At 43.5% G+C, this 17,942-nt stretch overlaps 1 protein-coding gene across 1 annotated transcript in view; it reads left to right on the top strand.

The window, feature by feature from the left end:
- AOAH (acyloxyacyl hydrolase) overlaps window positions 1-17,942 on the top strand; it is a 187,562-nt gene that overhangs the window by 57,015 nt on the left and 112,605 nt on the right. Inside the window, exons 5-6 of the mRNA XM_058528289.1 lie at window positions 9,718-9,777; window positions 15,064-15,134. Of these exons, the coding sequence (XP_058384272.1) occupies window positions 9,718-9,777; window positions 15,064-15,134 (131 nt within the window). The remainder of the gene's footprint in view (window positions 1-9,717; window positions 9,778-15,063; window positions 15,135-17,942) is intronic.

Genomic DNA, 17,942 nt, shown 5'->3' with positions numbered 1-17,942 from the left:
AGTTATTTTCTCTACTATTCAAAGAGCTCTTATAAAATCAAAAACCAAAAAATGAGCAAAAGCAACAAACAATTGGTTTATAGAAAAAGAAGATCAAAGGACAAAAAGTATAGGGGGAAATGCTGATCCGTTTCTCATAATTAAAAAAGTGAAAATGAAATGAGACTCCATCTACCTCTTATGTATTTTGCTTCCACAAAACTCATTAGCCAAGAAATTATCACAGAAACGAAAGCCTTTAAATATCAGAGACCACTAAATTAAATTGCTCCCTGAAGACTTGAAGGTGTAAAACTCTAACAGAACTGATCAAAACGTGAAACACTGAGCTTGGATGTACAGTCTACTATTCAATCATTTCTCTGAACATTTCAAAGGATCTTGACAGAGATTCCAGGCCATATTTTGGTTTAAGCCTCTATTTGAAATCTTGGAGAATTTATCTACTAAGACTTGTTTAAAGACTTATTTGGGGGTTACTACCACAGTGTGATAAACTCATAGAGATCTCAAGAATCTTCAAAGTATAGCAATAATAATGTAAATATTAAGTTACCGTTGACTTCTGGTAAGCAGCAGAAATCAAATGATTCCAAGGGTGGTACTTACATGGTACTCAAGATTTGAAAGTTTCTTGCCTGCTTTTGAGAAGTTAAAAAAACAACAACTGTTTCTCTCTTGGGAATACACTTCTTTCTTCCCTTAGCTCAAGAAAAGCTAAGGACCCTAGTGAATTTGAACAGTTCTAAAAGATACTTTGAATTTTAAAGTTTTAATCATTGGTCTCCCAGTGTCCACTCTTGGCCCTCATCTTCACCTAATTAATCCCCCATATCAGAGTTTAGATCAAAAGTCACTTCCTCTAAGAAGTTTTCCTTGATGCCCCAAGTTAAGCCAGGTCCTTCAGGATTCCTCTCCTCTCATTGCACTCCATCCTTCCAGAACTTATTACAAGTGTAATTGGGCTATTGCACAATAAGATAAATAATTATAGAATTATTTCACATCTGCCCCTTCTGTGAAAGTATAAACTCTGTGAAAGCAGATAATCTGGCTAGTTTGTTCTTCAAACACATGATGTTCCCTGAGATTTCCCCAGAGCCCAGCACAGTTCATTGCACTTATTAATCAAGCAATAAATATTTGTTGAAGGAACAGTGTGGTATACAGAACAATGGCTCCCCAAAGAGGTCCACATCCTAATCCCTAGAATCTGTGAATGTTACCTTACATGGCAAAAGGGACTTTGCAGGTGTGATTAAGCTAAGGATCTGTAGACAGGGAGATTATCCCAGATTATCTGGATGAGCCCAATGTAATCACAAGAGTCCTTATAAAAGAGAAGCAGAAGGATCAGAGTGTGAGAAGAACACGTGACAGCAGAAGTAGAGGTCAGAGTGATGAGGCCATCAGCCAAAGAATGTGTGCAGCTGCTAGAAACAGAAGAAGCAAGAAACGGATTCTGCCCTGGAAACTGTAGAAGGAACCAGCCCTGCTAACACCTAATTTTAGCTTCCTAAGACTCATTTCAGACTTCTGAGCTCTAGAACAGTAAAAGAATAAGTTCGTGTTGTTTTAAGCCACTAAATTTGTGGTAATTTGTTACAGTAACAATAGGAAACTAGTACACACAAATTGATTAGTTGTGTAACATTGGGGGCAAGACTGATCTAGCAACCTGAATGCAGACAGAATAACAGTAAAAACTTAGAATACTATGTTATGAAGCATTTGACCTAAGACGACCCAATAACTGAACCACACCCACCATCTGACTAACCCAATTGTTTGCCAGAAGTCACGTGTTTAAAGAGTAGGACAATATCTTATAATAGGAATAGCCCATAGAGCCTAGCACTGAAGATTTTTGTGCATGTGCCCAGATACTAGGGAAGAAACGGTCAAAATGAAATAAAAGTTTTAGTTGTGAAGCCTTGGACAGTTCATTTAAACAGCACTGGGTCTTGAATTTCTCACCTATAAAGTGGATTTCTCACCTATTAAGAACTGTTCATTCCTACCTTGTGGAGTTGGCATAAAGTACATCCAATGACTGGTACAGAGCTTGAAGCATAGAAGAACTTCTACGAAATGTGGTGAAGTGGTTTGTAGTGATGGTGGTGGTGGTGATGGTAGTAAAATCAATGAATAACAATACCAGAAAAAGGAGTGGGATGAGAATAGCGCTGTTTAAAATGAGGCTTTTTTTAGAGGTGTTGCCTGCAGAAAAGGATAGCGATAGTGTGACTAAATGTATGGACGATAGCTGTAGCTCTACAATGCAGAATTGGCCTAGGAGAAGGAAAGGAGGCAATTTAGCTAATAGTAAAATACGTATGAAGAAAAGACATTCAGTGAAAAAGAATGCATTTAAAGGTGGTTTTTCCTTTTGCTTTTACTATTCTTTCTTTTTTTTGGGGGGGGGGTCCCTAGAAGAAAGAAGAGAGTGATATGAACTGACTTCATTTTTTCCACATATGGTAAAGTAATAAATGTCTATCAGAGATGGGAAATGTTGGAACATGAAAATCCAGCTGGGCTTTGGTAGAGCCAAATCCTACGTGTTGAAAATACCACTGTAGGGTACAGTAGAACGCAGATATAACAGTAGACAGCAAATTTCACCCAAAGGCCAGACATGCCACTATTTGATAAAAATTTATAAGCAGAGGAGCTTCCTGCCTTAGTCTTCCGATTTAATAGAAATCGCCTCAAAGCCCTCTCTGTCCCTTTCTCTTGCCTCTTCTAGTCTGCCTTATTCTGCATTTATTTATGCACTTACTGCCTCCAGTGGGCGGTCAAGTCCTTGGAGACAGCTTCTTTAAATCTTGCTCCATTTTTTTTTTTTTGTGAGGAAGATCAGCCCTGAGCTAACATCCATGCTAATCCTCTTTTTGCTGAGGAAGACCAGCTCTGAGCTAACATCTATTGCCAATCCTCCTCCTTTTTTTTCTCCAAAGCCCCAGTAGATAGTTGTATGTCATAGTTGCACATCCTTCTAGTTGCTGTATGTGGGACGTGGCTTCAGCATGGCCAGAGAAGCGGTGCGTCAGTGTGCACCCGGGATCCAAACCTGGGCCGCCAGTAGCGGAGTGCGCACACTCAACCGCTAAGCCACGGGGCCGGCCCCCTCACTCCATTTTTAAATTAACTTATACCACTCAATTAGGGGGTGAGGAACAACCTGTTCTAATAAACCTCTAGAAAAGATCCAGAATAATCAGAGATCTTCTCCCTACCCCCAAAACCCCCTCACACATGCCTGCTCTTTGACAATAAAAAACACACATCTAAAATCATCACTGCACTTCCCAGGGGCTTTCTCCTTTGTGGGAACCTGTCAGTGCTGTCAAATGTGCGAAGTGAACAAAAGGAGCTTCCTGTAATTTTCAAACCTACTGCCACTATAATTGATAGCAGAGATCTCGATGCCTAAAAATTATTCACTATAGAAACTCCTGCCTAAAAATACTATTTTTCTTTACTTCCTTCACTCCTAACTACCAGAATTTAACTCTTTAACATCACAGAAACCGCAAAGGCCCAATTAGTGAATGTGTCTTGACCAATTCACCAATACCCCTAAAATGTCAAGAGAAATTATATTGAGCTCCAGAGCATCCCCCATACACTATATTCTTTACGTGTTTTCCCAACATGCAGCCAATACGGTAGTCAATACAGTGCAATGCGCTTCGCCTGAAATATTTGAATATTTTGGAAATGCTTTTCTGAGGCGTGTTCCTTCCCACAATGGGGCTCACAGGCTTCAATACGCCAACATGTGGTGTGGCTCTCCCGGAGGGCGTTTAGTTCACAGATTTCTCAAGCTTTTTTAACTTTAAACAACAACCACAATTTTCTTTCCTAGTACGCCTATTAACATCTCCCAGAGCAGGATTAAAAGCCTGGGTTTTGAACCAAATAGGTCTGACCTGAATCCGGACTGTGCCACTTATTGGCTCTGTGACTTTGGGCAATTTATTTATCCACTCTAAGCCTCAATTTACCTCATCTATAAAATAGGGACAACAGTAATTATTACATAACACTTTCTACATTGTATTCTAGTTACAGTTTACTGTCAATCTTCTTTCCCAGGTTATAAAATCCTTGATGAGGGGCCGGCCTGGTGGCGCAAGCGGTTAAGTGCGCGCGCTCCGCTGCGGCGGCCCGGGGTTCGCTGGTTCGGATCCCGGGCGCGCACCGACACACTGCTTGGCAAGCCATGCTGTGGCGGCGTCCCATATAAAGTGGAGGAAGATGGGCACAGATGTTAGCCCAGGGCCGTCTTCCTCAGCAAAAAAAGAGGAGGATTGGCGGATGTTAGCACAGGGCTGGTCTCCTCACAAAAAAAAAAAAAAAAAAAATCCTTGATGAGAAGGATTATGTCTCATTCACCATTGTATCCCTAACATATAATTCATGGCACAACATGGACACTCATTAAGTATTTGTGGAATGAATGGATAGAATGAATGATTGCAGAAAGAAATAACTGACTGAGTAATATTTATTTCTCCTTTCATTATCAATCATATGCTCGCTACTACACTTGCACCTGGGTTACATGAATTTCCACACAGGTGCACAAGTCCTTGGCATACAGAGCCAGTTCTCGCTCACGGCCATGTGATCCTTTGCGTTAAACAGTCCACAATCCATGTGAGTTACACTCGCCATTGCCCTAAGCCTTGGTGAAACCTCATAAGTCATATTTTCTTGCTTGTGTTAAAATTTCAGGGTTACTTCATTCTTGGAAAACAGTGTGGCAATGGTGGGAAAGGTGCTGGAGTCTAGAAACTTGAGTGCCATTAGCTTTGCTTGTAGAGTGGCCTGGTTAAATTATGTAACCTCTGAGCCTCCATTTTCTCATCTGTAAAATGGTCATGGTAATAGTTTCCTCTCAGTGTGGTTTTCATGATCATTGAAAAATAGCATATGTTTGTGTAGGCTGATGTTGTAATCATTGTAATTTTTCCAGTTGTGTACTGGTCACATAACAACCCAAAATAGATACACCAATTGTTGTTAACACGAATGCTTACTACATGCAAGGTGCTATTCTAAGTACTATCTTGTTCAATCCTCACAAAAAAATGTTATTATCATCCCCATTTTGCAGGTGAAAAAACTGAGGCTCAGAATGCTTAAGTAACTTGCCTAAGGTCCCACAACTAGTAAATGGTGAAGCTAGGATTCAAACCTGCAAACACTCTAGAGTCCAAATTCACTTTAAATAGGAAATAACACTGGAGAGCATGATATAGTGATTTATACATCATTTAAAGAGCTTCCACTAAAGATGGAAGTTTCACCCACATTCAGACTGCTAAATTTGATAACTTTCTCCGTTTGGCTTAGGCTCCCATTTATCTCATGCTTGGCAGAGTGCAGACGCTCCGAGGGCACCCCTTTGCCCTAGAAACTGATGGCAACGAGGGCTTGGCCCTGGCTCTTCCATCATCCAGGCTGCTCAGAGCCCAGGGTCGAGAACCGCCATCACCCTGGGGAGCAAGAGCAGTCAGTAGTCACCAAGCCTCTCCTCTTGTCTGAAGACTTTGGGCTGGCTCTAGTTTGGATGAACGCTTAAATCATTCTAGCCAAAAATGTTTCATAAGCCTCCGTGGATATATGCTACTGTGTACTCTGATGATCAAGCAAAGGGCCAGCCTCTCCCCTTCTGTCGATTACTAGGGCACCATGACGTGTTGTGCTTGGAATTTTCTGAGTTCTTGAGTAAAGAAATTCAATATACATATCCTTGGTTCTTTGGACTATAAGCCTTCAGGCTGACGGCTTATATCTCTGTGAGCCTGTGTGATGGCTTCCTCGGCGATTCACTCACAAGAGTGTTAAATAGGCTCTGAAGGGGATTTGAAGCTGGAATAAGGAAATACTATAACCAAAGGGAGAAACTAATGAGAAGCTGAAAAGATTTGACCATAACAAATTACGGGATCAAGTGAGCACTTCCAGGGCCAAGCTCCTCATTGTTGATGGAGAATCAGCTTATGCCTCAGATCACTGCTCTAGCTGAGTCATAAACATCATTATGGCTTCCCACCAGAAGAGTTTTATATCCAGCTCACAATCTATTCCCAAACTTTCTCTCCAACCACTGATTACAGTTGTACCCTCCATTCTAAAGGTTTAATTTTTCAGAAGATAGAAAATTGTCCTCATTCCTTGGAAACAATGGCTTAAACACTGTGAAAAGGATACCAAGGAGAGATAGCAATTATCTTCATTTTCACATGACTTACAATTTGCCCCCTTTGCCTGTCACTAAGACATGCAAACAAATTAGCTTTTCCAAATGTCTTTGAGTCCTTATATCCATTTTCTTCTGGGGAATATAGATCAGGCCTTTATCTAGACTCTCTTTTTTATGTCCAGATTAGTGCACTTGAACTGTGGGAGAAAGTGGTGCTCTGGTCAAGCCAGGTCCAGACCAACCTGCCCTCAGTCTTCCAGGGAGGACCACAGAAGCTTCAATCAGCTCAGCACTAAGGGATCAGAAGGCATTTGGTGCAGCCCTTGTCACTTTTTTTTTTTTTTTTTTTTTTGCTTGTCTTCACCCCTCACTAAACATTGATCCCCCCAGAGAACTAAGCTGGATTAAAATCAAATTGATTCTCTCAAGGGGGTCCAAGTGGCCTCCCCAGGAAGATGTTGCCAGGGCCTTCTCCCTGCTTCATCTTACTTCTGTTTGCTGTACTTGTTCCTGATCTGTCTCCTTCCAGCCCAAAAGCTCTGGGAGGGCAGGGATGTCTGTTCATCACCAGGTCTCCAGGGCTCTCACCACGTCCCTGTGCTCTAAGCACATCATTTTCTTTTTCAATAAGAAACAGGGTCACGTGTATTGAGATCTTTTTTGAAAGCATTTATTACTGAATTTGTGCTCATTATTGAAAATTTAGAAAACACGGAAAAGAACCAAAAGGACAAAGATATCACCCACAAATATTATGGCATAATTCTTTGCAGGATTTTTTATGTCCATGTAAAATCTGATTAGCCTGTTTTCCTTGAATAACATAATAGCATGAGTGTTTTCTTTCACTTTTTATTTCCGTATCTATTGAGCACCTAGTATGTAACACAGACTGTCAGGCCCTGTAGATGCTTGAGCTGGGCCTCAGAATGCAAAGGCGTCTTTCCTTCTGAGACAGAGAAGCAGAGGGCATGTAATTAAGGCAGAAGAATACCACCTCTAAGTTTCAATATTGTGGAGAATGAACTTTAGGCTAATAAGGGCAGCCAAAAAGTCCACCATAACAGAAATTTACAACTGGATCTAGTGTCTTATAGTGACTTCACCAGAGATGCTTGCTTTATACAATAGGAGAATTTCCAGGATTTGTTGGAATTTCCAAAAAAAGCCAAAATTGCATTCAATAAAGTGAGTTTTGTTTTTGTTTTTTTGTGTGTGTGAGGAAGATCAGCCCTGTGCTAACATCTGCCAATCATCCTCTTTTTTTGCTGAGGAACACTGGCCCTGGACTAACATCCATGCCCATTCTCCTCCCCTTTATACGGGATGCCGCCACAGCATGGCTTGCCAAGCAGTGCGCCGGTGTGTGCCCAGGATCCGAACCGGCGAACCCCGGGCTGCCGCAGCAGAGCGTGTGCACTTCACCGCTTGCGCCACCGGGCTGGCCCCAATAAAGTCAGTTTTTGAATGGGGCCATTCCCTAAGCAGTCTTCTGTTAAAGACGTCCATATTTTAAAAGTGGGGATTGTAATGGACTGTTTTGGCCCTGCTGTCAGCTAATCAGAATGGACCCTGAGTGTTGTGTTGAAGTGCAGTCTGGAGGTACCCACTGGGTGTATCATGACATTGACCCCTTCGTTAACGGATCACAAGGAGGTCTTGGAAGTCCTAGGGAGAGGCTGGGTGGCCAGGGCAGTGGTGGGAACAGTCAGGAGCTCAGGGACACAACTGTTCACCAACTGGCACCGTAGTGTTTCAATGTTTTAAGAAACATAACACTATTCAAGGGCATCCTGACAACCAGACCCACTTACAGAGCGGCTTCTTTTCTCAAGTTGCTAACATGCACTCTTAGATGTCAGCGGGCCTGCTGCCTCTGACACAAGAGCCTCGGTTTGCCATCCTTTGAACTTGAGCTGGAGGAGTGTGATTTCGGGCAGACACCAGGGAGAGGGTTTCAGAGCCGGCCTGTGGAGGGCAAGCTGCAGCTGGCTCTGCTGCTTTTCTTCCTAAAGCATCTCCTGGAACATTCACTCCTACCCAGGCTCACACCGAGTGGTCACTGCTCTGCTCATGCTCACTCAACGTGGCTGTGGTCTTCAGAACATCACGTAGCTCCAGGGTGGAGAAAGGCATCTCCCAGGGTGAAGAATGTAAAAAGGAGTCGAGTAGGGACTCAAGTCCTGAACATCCATGAGCAGCAGTGGCCAGCATCTCCCAGGAGGCCTCTCCTGCTGACTAGCCAGCTTCCAAGTCCCATTCCAGGACCCATTTTTTTCTGCTGAAATGCTGGGACAATGTTCTCAATCACCTGGAGCAAGAACTACAGCACTGTCCCCAAATCCCAGGTTCCCTACTGGTTCGGATGAGGGAAAACTGGAGCTGAAAGACAGAAGTTTTCTAAGCATCTATCAATTATTGAGCAGGGGATTATAGAGGCAGGCCCTGGGCTAGGTGTGTTACATGAATGATATTCTGTAACCCTCACAGCGCCTTATGAGGTAGGGAGCTGTAATTCCCATGTTGCAGATGATAAAAATAGGGCTTTCTTATATGTTAAGGAATTCTCTGGATACTGAAGAGCTAGGAGTATAACTTGCTCAAGGATGCACAGCTAGTAAGCAGCAGAGCCGGAGTTTGAACCCAGGCGTGTGAACCATCACCCCTGCTCTATTAGGGCCACACAGGGAGCAGGCCGAGGAGGAATGTGGCAAGGCCAGGACATGTGAACTGGGTGGGAGGACAAAAGCTCTGGAAGCAGCTCTTGGAGCAAATCCTCCCCATCCCTCACTACACCCCCAGGGTACTTTTCTCCCAACCCTCCCACAGATACACCAACACAGTAGTCCCTGGAGTTCCATAACAACAGTTATTGGTAATAACTAGCTACTTCTTTATAGTTGCAATGTAAACTCAGAAGATGTGCTTAAATGCTCTAGAAATGGTTGAAAGGGAACAGGGGATGTCTAACCAGGAGAAGAGGAGGTAAACCAGAGATGGAGTGTGACCTTACATGCCAGTAATCAAACCTTCTTCAGTACAGCAGCATACGGAGCTCAGGTCGGCTGTTGACAGCCTCCTGCAGTGGGGTTTTCAGACACGAGGTCAAGTTTCTTAGGGAGATCAGCATAGCATTACGGGCAGGGAGGCTGAGGTTCAGACTCTGCCAGACACTGGCTCTGCGATCTTCAGCCAGTTTCTCAGCTTTTCTGCATCTCAATTTCCTCATCTGTAAAAATGTCATATCTCTCAGAGCTGTTGTGAAGATTAAATTAGATAATGTTTACACAGTACTTGGCACGGCATCTGGCACAAAGTAAATACCTTAATAAAGATAGTTATTAACATGAAATTGCCTTCTTGTGAATTATTTTATCACAAATTTATGGAATAATTTCTTTATTGAAAATTTAAGGACTTCAAAAATCCTAACTTTAGAAAAAGTATAGAAAGAAAAGATGAGAAACAAATTATAATATTGTCTAACTTTGTTTTTATAGGAGGCATGGAAACTTACACTAGAGAAGGCAAGACAGATTGTCAAGAAATCTCCGACTTTGGTGAGCAATAAATGGGTAGAATCCTTGGCGTGTTCACCTCTCCCTGACCCCTGCTCTCACACTCCAAAGGCCGGGGGCTACTCCAGATACAAGCCCACAACACACCTAGTTGAACTGGATTGAAGTAGAAACACGAGCTCCTTACCCCTTTTTTCCTCCCTTCTCTCTACAGCAGTGTTTCTCAACCTTGACACTACTGACATTTTTGGCTGGATAATTCTTGATTGTTGTAGGATGTTCAGCAGCATCCCTGTCCTCCATGACTAGATGCCAGCAGCACCATCCACCCCTCCCTAGTCATGGCAACCAAAAATGTCTCCTGACATTGTCAAATGCCCTCTGGTACACACAGTGGAGATCTGCTGCCCTCCGGCAGACCGTTTTGAAAGAGGCTGTATCCTCTTGCTCCTCTTCTTTCTAAAAATGTGACCTTCGGCTGAGCCTCAGTTTTCCCGTCAGTAAGACAGGGACAATAATAGTGTTCCTTTCTCGAAGCATGGATGTGAGGACTAATAGAGTTGATGCATGTGAAGTGCCCGGTATCATGCCTGGGAATTACCAAGCTCTCAATAAATGCTGGCTAAACTCATCACCGTTATGATTCCTCTCCCCTACTTTGCCCTCTTTGTAATAATACTTTTATTCAACAGATAGAATGTTCAATTCAAATCAGTTATTATGGAGTCAAGTATTTGACTTTAGGCACTGGTTGCAAATCTGCCCCAATGTTAAGAGAGGCAGAAAAGTAGACCTTTAAAGGATGGTATCTCCCTCGATGCTCAAGGTCCTGGCAGTACGGAAGCATTCTTCAGAGATGAGGGGGCATGGACTTCGTCCTTGGCTTCTCTCTGCTGACCCAGCTCATCACTCACCCTGATGCAATACATTGAAGGTAATATTGATTTGGCAACATGGAAATAAAGGGGAGGAAAATCCCTCAGGGCTCGGCTTGCCAGATTTAGCAAATAAAAATAGAGGACATCCAATTAAATTTGAATTTCAAATAAACAACTTTTTCATATAAGTATGTCCAGTGCAATATTTTATCTGGCAGTCCTACTCGTAGGGGGCATACAGGTTTTGATGTCCAAAGCTGATACATGTGACTGGCAATATGCAGGCATTTGTACACAATGGATTAATTAATCACAGTGTCTGCATTGCCTACCATTATTTAATTCAGTGAATAATTAAAGGCCCAATACGCTTAAGTCATTGAGCAAGAAATTGAAACACCACATGAAATCCTTGACCACCACCTTCAGAACTCTAAACAGAACTAGAGAATAATGCAATTCTTCTTTTATTCTTCTCAATATGCATCTAAAAACTTATTCTCAGGGCATTGTTTATTTCACTAGCACAAACTGCCTTGGCATTGACTCAAAGGCTAATTAGGATTTTACAATTTTTCATTTCTGTCATTTCATTCCTTGCAAGGAATTATTGGAATCCTGCCCTGTGGATTATGCTTGCAATTCTGGAGAGAAGCCAAAAAAAAACTCTGCTGAACAATTCAACAATAAAAAACTCCTCAAAAACCTCTTCCAATTTATTTACTCTCCAGATTAAAGCTATCAAAGAAAAAAATCATCAGAAAATGCAAATAAGTGTCTCTGAAAAACTGTTCAGAGGATATTGGCTGCAATTAATTGCATTGTAATGGGCTATATGACTGCCGACCTAGCCGGGATGCAGAGAGAAACACACAGTAGGTTGCATATTATTTCAGCACAGCCTGTCAGACTGTGAGAATCCAGACTGGGGAAAAGTTAAGTATTATTGAAGGGAATCAAATGTTCCAGAAAAGATCTGCATCTCAGTGACACCCTGAGGGGCTCCTCAGGGGGACGCTTCATGGATTTGGCAGAGCACTGAGCATCTAAGGGTTTAGAGTATCTGAGTTATGGAATCAATTTATTTAATTCTCACAAAAATCCCTACAAAGTAGAGAGCATGCTTTTGTTATAAACCCCATTTTACAGATGAGAGGACTAAAGATCAGATAGGTTAAGTAATTCACCCACTCCATACAGCTAGTAAGTGAGAAACTCATCATTTAAATCTAGATCTAACTACTTACAAGTCCCTACCCTTCCCACTGTGCCAGAGCTCTTGACCAGATCTTCTCAGTACTAAGTTTCAGGAAACACCCTTCACATCACAAGCTATGTGGATTTTAGAATCATGCAGTGTACAACCTGTGTGGCTGTATATGACGGCCCTGATTGCAAACCTGCCTGCTCAATAGAATTGTCTGGGAAGGCTTTTAAAATTGCTGCTGTTCAAGCTCTGCCCCAGTCCAATTAAATCCAAGTAAAATAATACACATCGAGGGTTGAAAAGCACTTTACCACGCAGAAATTCAATTTCAGGTTGGCTCTGGACAGAAGAGTGGTTACTCTCCCTCTTTGACCTTCTATTTACCCCACTCACCACACTTTGCTTTATTCAACCCCCATTTGTTGTTCTGTACTAATTTAACATCCTGGTGTGTGGAATACTCAGGATGCAATCAGAAGCTGGCTAAATAGATTGCAAAGTGAAGATGCTGCGTGACTCCTGTGCCCAGGGACAGCCAGATTTGAGACTTTCATCTTAGAAGGGATTACATGCAGCCAGATGCGATATTTTAAATCCATTGCTGAGTTAATAAGAGTCCACATTTTGCCTCTGTCTAGCAAAGTTCAAATTGAAAGGAAGGGGCTGGCGAGCATGCACACAAGGACTTCTGCAGTGTTGCTCTATGTCTGTCTTACTTCTCTTTGCGAGTAAATTGTAAGAAGATAGTCTTTCCTGAATTACATGGTGAAAAGACCAAATAATCAAAACCTCTGTCTAAACAGGAGAAGTTCTGGGGAGATCAAGCCCACATTCTAGCCCCAATTTCTGCACAATGAATGTCAAAGACCCCTGCAGACTTCAGGCTGAATTTTGACAGCAGACAGTTATAACATTTTATTCTATTGTACCTCTTGTGTAGTCATTATAAGGCCGTCCATATAACTGTTTTTGATGTATTGGTTATCACCAGTGCTAAAATCTCCATTGCCCTTAGGTTAATTACACCAAGGCCTTTAGACTAAAGTAAATACTAAAAGAAGTAGCTCAAACATTCAAATGTAACCTGACTTTGGACTCTGTGTCTTAGAATGTGTCTATATTTCCAAATTGCCACCAATGCTGTGGTATAATTTCATGCTGGTGTTTGCTTTACAGTATGTCTACAGTCCTGACCTCAATCAGTCACCAGGTCTCTGGACTCAGCCTGGTAAACCCCGCTCCTCTCACCACCATCCCCCTCCTCCCGCCTTGCATCCATGGTTCCCAACCAGTGGCAATTTTGTCCTCCCCTAGGGGACATTTGGCCATGTCTGGAGATATTTCTGTGCTGCTGCTATCTAGTGGGTAGACACCAGATATGCTGCTAAACATCCTACAACGCACAGCACAGCGCCACAACAAAGAATTAAATTAGCCCAAATTGACAATAGTGCGAAGGTTAGAAACCCCAGGATCAGGCCTCAGGATCTCTATCTGCCAAAGGTCTTTCTGCCCCATCCTGCCTCCTCTAGGCCATCCTGTCACTCCCAGAGATATCTTTGAAATGCAAATGCAATGCCTCCGCATAACACCTTCCCCACTGCCCTCAGGACCATATGTAGTGCAGCACCCTAGGTTTGTCAGGATGCCTCCTTCCTTCTGTACTTCACCTCATTGTCATGCTTCCCTGTGCTCCAGGCATGTCGAAGCATTCTGTGGTCTCCCAAGATGTCAGACCTGCTCATGCCTCCACAGCACTCTGTGGGGTGCTCCCTCTGCCAGGAGCGGTGCTTCTCCAGCTGTGGTGTGCGCTCCAACAACTGGGACCTTGTAAAAGGACATTGTAAAAATGTAGATTCTGATTCAGCAGGTCTGCTGTGGGACTTTGTATTTCTACCAGTTCCCAGGTGGCATCAATGCTCCTAGTTGGTGATTACGCTTTCAGCAGCTAGGACCCAGAACAGTGGTTCTCAAACCTTATCAGGTATCAGAATGACCAGGAGGCTGTGAAAACACAGATTCCCGGGACCCACCCTGAGGGTTTCTGATTCTGTGGATCGGGGTGGGGCCGATAAATTGCCTCTGTATCAAGTCTGCGGACTGCATTGGAATCACAAAGCCTAGAGCATCTGTCTTTTCCTTCCCATCTGACTCCTTCCTACTTGACTTTTGGGTCATCTCCTGCCTCCTCCTCTGGGTTCCTAGACAGCCCTGCTAATGCCTGGACCACTACACACATCGCAGAACATACTAAGAGCTGGGCTATCCACTCCCACCCTCCACTAGACCCTGAGTTCCGTGAGGGCAAGGACAGCCTTTTCTGTCTTCATGTCTTGCATATAGATGGGGCACTAGTCAGGAGTTTTCCTCTAATCCTAGAAAATTGAGCAAATATCACAAAGATCCTTAAAGATTTCATTTATAGCCTAAAAAGGTTGCCGATCCTCCTTTGCCAGGGTCAAAATATCCCCAACGCCCTTAATACAACTCATAGCCACCTGAAGGACTCTGGGCTGGCAGGAATCGAGTGCATCTCTCACTTCGTTGATAAATGTTGGTTCCTAACTTTTTCTACCCTGTTGTCTTCTTTTTCTTTCAACTGAGGAAAGCATCATGGAAATCACAATCTTTCTCAAAGCACTGCTTAGTAAAAAGCCAGGGCTTTTACTTCATCGCACAGCTGGAGTCTTATGGAAACTGCCATCCGAAATCTCTTTGCTAGTGAAGCACCTCTCCTGCCCCCTCCACTCTCCCAGGAAAGGGCCCTTCCTTCTTCCTTCTTCCCAAGCCCTGGCCACGTCTCTCCCATGAGTCTTTATTTTACCTCTTCATAGGAGGGAATTATTTTATTTGAAAATGTTCTTTATTTTCAAATTCTTTTGCAAAGCACTTGGGTAGAATGAGGAAGAGAATGTGGTTGTCTGAGTAGAACAGACCAAGGTGGGCCAGACCCTTCTGGGAAGAGGTGGAGAATAGATGATGTGGGAATAGCTGGCTGGGTGAAGAGGAAGGGGGAGCCTTCAGGCTGAGGAACCAGCAGGAACAAAGGCACAGAGAAGGAGTGAATATGGAGTGTGGGGACAGAACAAGAGGTTGCTTAGTTGTGTAAAATGGCCGGCATTCTGGAGGAAGGAGAATCCAGAAATCCAGACCATGGAGCCAACAGGAGAGGAAAGGCCTTTAGAAGTTGGGGAACCATTCCTTGAACTAAACCGCTCTTTTTGTTGTTTTTTTTCTCTCCAGAAATATTCCAGAAGTGGTTCTGATATTTGTTCCCTCCCATTTTTGGCCAAGATCTGTCAGAAGATTAAATTGTATGTATGCCATTTCCACCTTCCTGAGCACTGGCATGGGACAGCATCTTTTGTTGTCCCTGTTTTCTAATCACTAAAGTGATCTTCAAATTTAAAAGGCATCTTCCCAAAGATGAAAGTGTTTCTTGCTCACGACTTGTACAGACACTAAAAGACAAATTAGCTCTGACCAAATCAATTTGGAAATATACTGAATACCAGTATCTTTGAACCTCAGAGCCTGACTTGTACCCTGAGCTGGAACACAGCCTGCCCGTGACACTTCCTGAGCAGAGTGGTGCCCACTTGCACCACACTTAGAAACAGCTCCCCCATTCCTGGCTGTGTGAGATACAGACAAGGGCAGCAACTCTCGTCATCGCAGAGACTTTTCATGCATCTTTAGTGCAAGGCACTCGGGAGGCTGAAAAGAGACCATTTTTTCACAGAGCCCAAACTATTTCCCAAAAAAATCTGGCTCAGATATGTATAAACAGAGTTCTGAATACAGAGACACTGTCCAGAATCCCCAAGCCCTCCTGTCTCAGTTTAAAATCCCATACTCCAGCTCCATTTTGAATATGAGGTTATGCTGGATGTCAGAGTAATGACTGTCCAAAAACATTCAGAGATGGAACAGGGTCCTAAGAGGGACATTGGACTGAGAGGCAAAATAGCATTGTTTCTGCCTTCCACTTGGCTACTTCACATATGACTGCTGCTGCTGCTACCGGGTAGTATACGGGCCCTCTTCCAGGTGCCCAATGCTGAACTTTCAGTACATTTCCACGTTTAGTTCTCGCAACAGCTCCATGAAGTAGGGATTATTATTATTCCCATTTCACAGAGGAGGAAACTGAGTCTTAAAGAAGTAACTTCTCCCAGCCACTGAGGACCCAAGATACACCCCAGGTGTGTGTTTTTTGGGAACATCCGTATTCTTGACTCCTGCACAATGCTGCTTCTTGAGCCAATTTTGAGAATTTGAGCCACTCTGAGCCTCATTTTCCCCACATCTAAACTTAAGGGATAGACTAAATTATGGCTGCACCTCGGAATCATTTGGGAAGTTTTTAAAATGCAGACTCCCTGGCCTGAGACCTAGAGAGAGAGCACCGCATTTTCCTGGACTCCTGATTGTCTGTGTCCTCCCCAGCACTCAGGTTCTAGTTCAGGGGCAAGACTGTGGATGCTGCATGTACAGGTGATGCTTTAATGACTCAAAATCATGCTCTTTAGCTGTGAGACATTCACGTAGACCGCACCACCCATCCCGGCCCCTGCTGCTTTTCTTCTTGCTCTCCTGCAGGTAGTTCCTGTTACTTGAGCGTATTCTAGGCCGGCCTGGCTCTCACTGAGAGGGGTTAGAGATGAGAACACCCAGAGGTGAGAGTCAGGCTGCACATCTGGACTGAGAGGCTATATTTGGTTTTTAGGGCTGCTGTAATAAAATATCACAAGCTGGGGGGCTTGGAACAACAGAAACGTATTCTCTCTCAGTTCTGGAGACTAGAAGTCTGAAAGCAAGGTGTAGGCAGGGTCTCTCTGAGACTCTGCTCCCTCTGAGAGTACCTCTGAGACCCGGGGTCTTCCTCACCTCTTAGCCTCTGGTGGTGGCCGTGAATCCTTGGCTTGCAGCTGCGTCACTCCGGTCTCTGCCTCCGTCTTCATACACGGCCACCCTCCTGTGTGTCTGTCTTTTCCTTTTATTAGGACACCAGTCATACTGGATTAGGGCCCACTCTAATGACCTCATCTTAACTTGATAACATCTGCAAAGACCCTATTTCCAAATAAGGTCACATTCACAGGGACCGAGGGTTAGAACTTCGACATATCTTTTTGGCAAACACAGTTCGACCCTTAAGAGAGACACTTTTCCTATGTTCGGCCATCCTTCGTCTCATGAGCTTCATGGGAGCCAAACCCACAGAACATCTCCTGTCTGCTGTGAAAGTATCTCGGGAGAGGAGGAGGCTATGCTTCTGACCCACATTCAGAGCCTCTTAGGGATCCAAGAGTTCAGAAACTTTTTCTGATTCATCCGCCCACATGAGCTTTTGCAAGCCAGCTGTGCAAAGTGCTGGCTTGGGTCCCAGAAACAGTATCAACACTGCTTTCCATGAATAAGGGTGGAGGCAGAGAGCATCAGGACATGGGGACAGGAGGGGAAGCATCAGACATGAAAGAAGATACGGGGAGGCTGAGGTGCAGCCAGCTCCCCAGGCCCTAGTCATTCCATCATGCGCAGCTCTTGTTGAATTGAGACCCCTGTCCCCTCCTTGCTGAAAGAATCATTTTCCATGTCAAACAGGAGCCAGCTGGACCCAAAATGACAACTCTTCAATTGAACCACCTTTGAAAAACTGAATTCAAGAGCATCTTCATCCAGGGATTTTCCCGGCCCAATTTAAAAGGGAAACTCTTCTTTTATGAAAAAGCAAAAGCAGTGTGCTTTTCTTCTTCCTAAAAATCATTGTGCTTCAAGTAGCATTTGCACCAGGTCACAATCTAGTCAGTGATTTATTGTTTACAAAGCACGTTTAAATGCAGCGGCATTTATTCTTCAAAACAACCTGTGGCTCAGTAATAATAATAACTAAAAGTTATCTAGTGCTGTCTATACTCCAGGAACTCTTGTAAATGCAACGCTATAAAGCAGGCACCATTATTATCTCCTTTCTAAAGAGGTAAAGCCATTTGCCCAAGATCACAAAGCTAGTCATGGATAAACACGACATTTGAACCCAGCAGCCTGATTCCAAAGGCCACTACACTGTCCCTTAACTTTTAGCTCCACTTTTAGATGAACAAATAAGTTCTAGCAAA

This window comes from Diceros bicornis, chromosome 3 (genome assembly GCF_020826845.1).
Source record: "Diceros bicornis minor isolate mBicDic1 chromosome 3, mDicBic1.mat.cur, whole genome shotgun sequence".
Lineage (NCBI taxonomy): Eukaryota > Metazoa > Chordata > Mammalia > Perissodactyla > Rhinocerotidae > Diceros > Diceros bicornis.
Note: the sequence above shows the minus strand (reverse complement) of the source record. Positions and strands in the feature narration are given on the sequence as shown.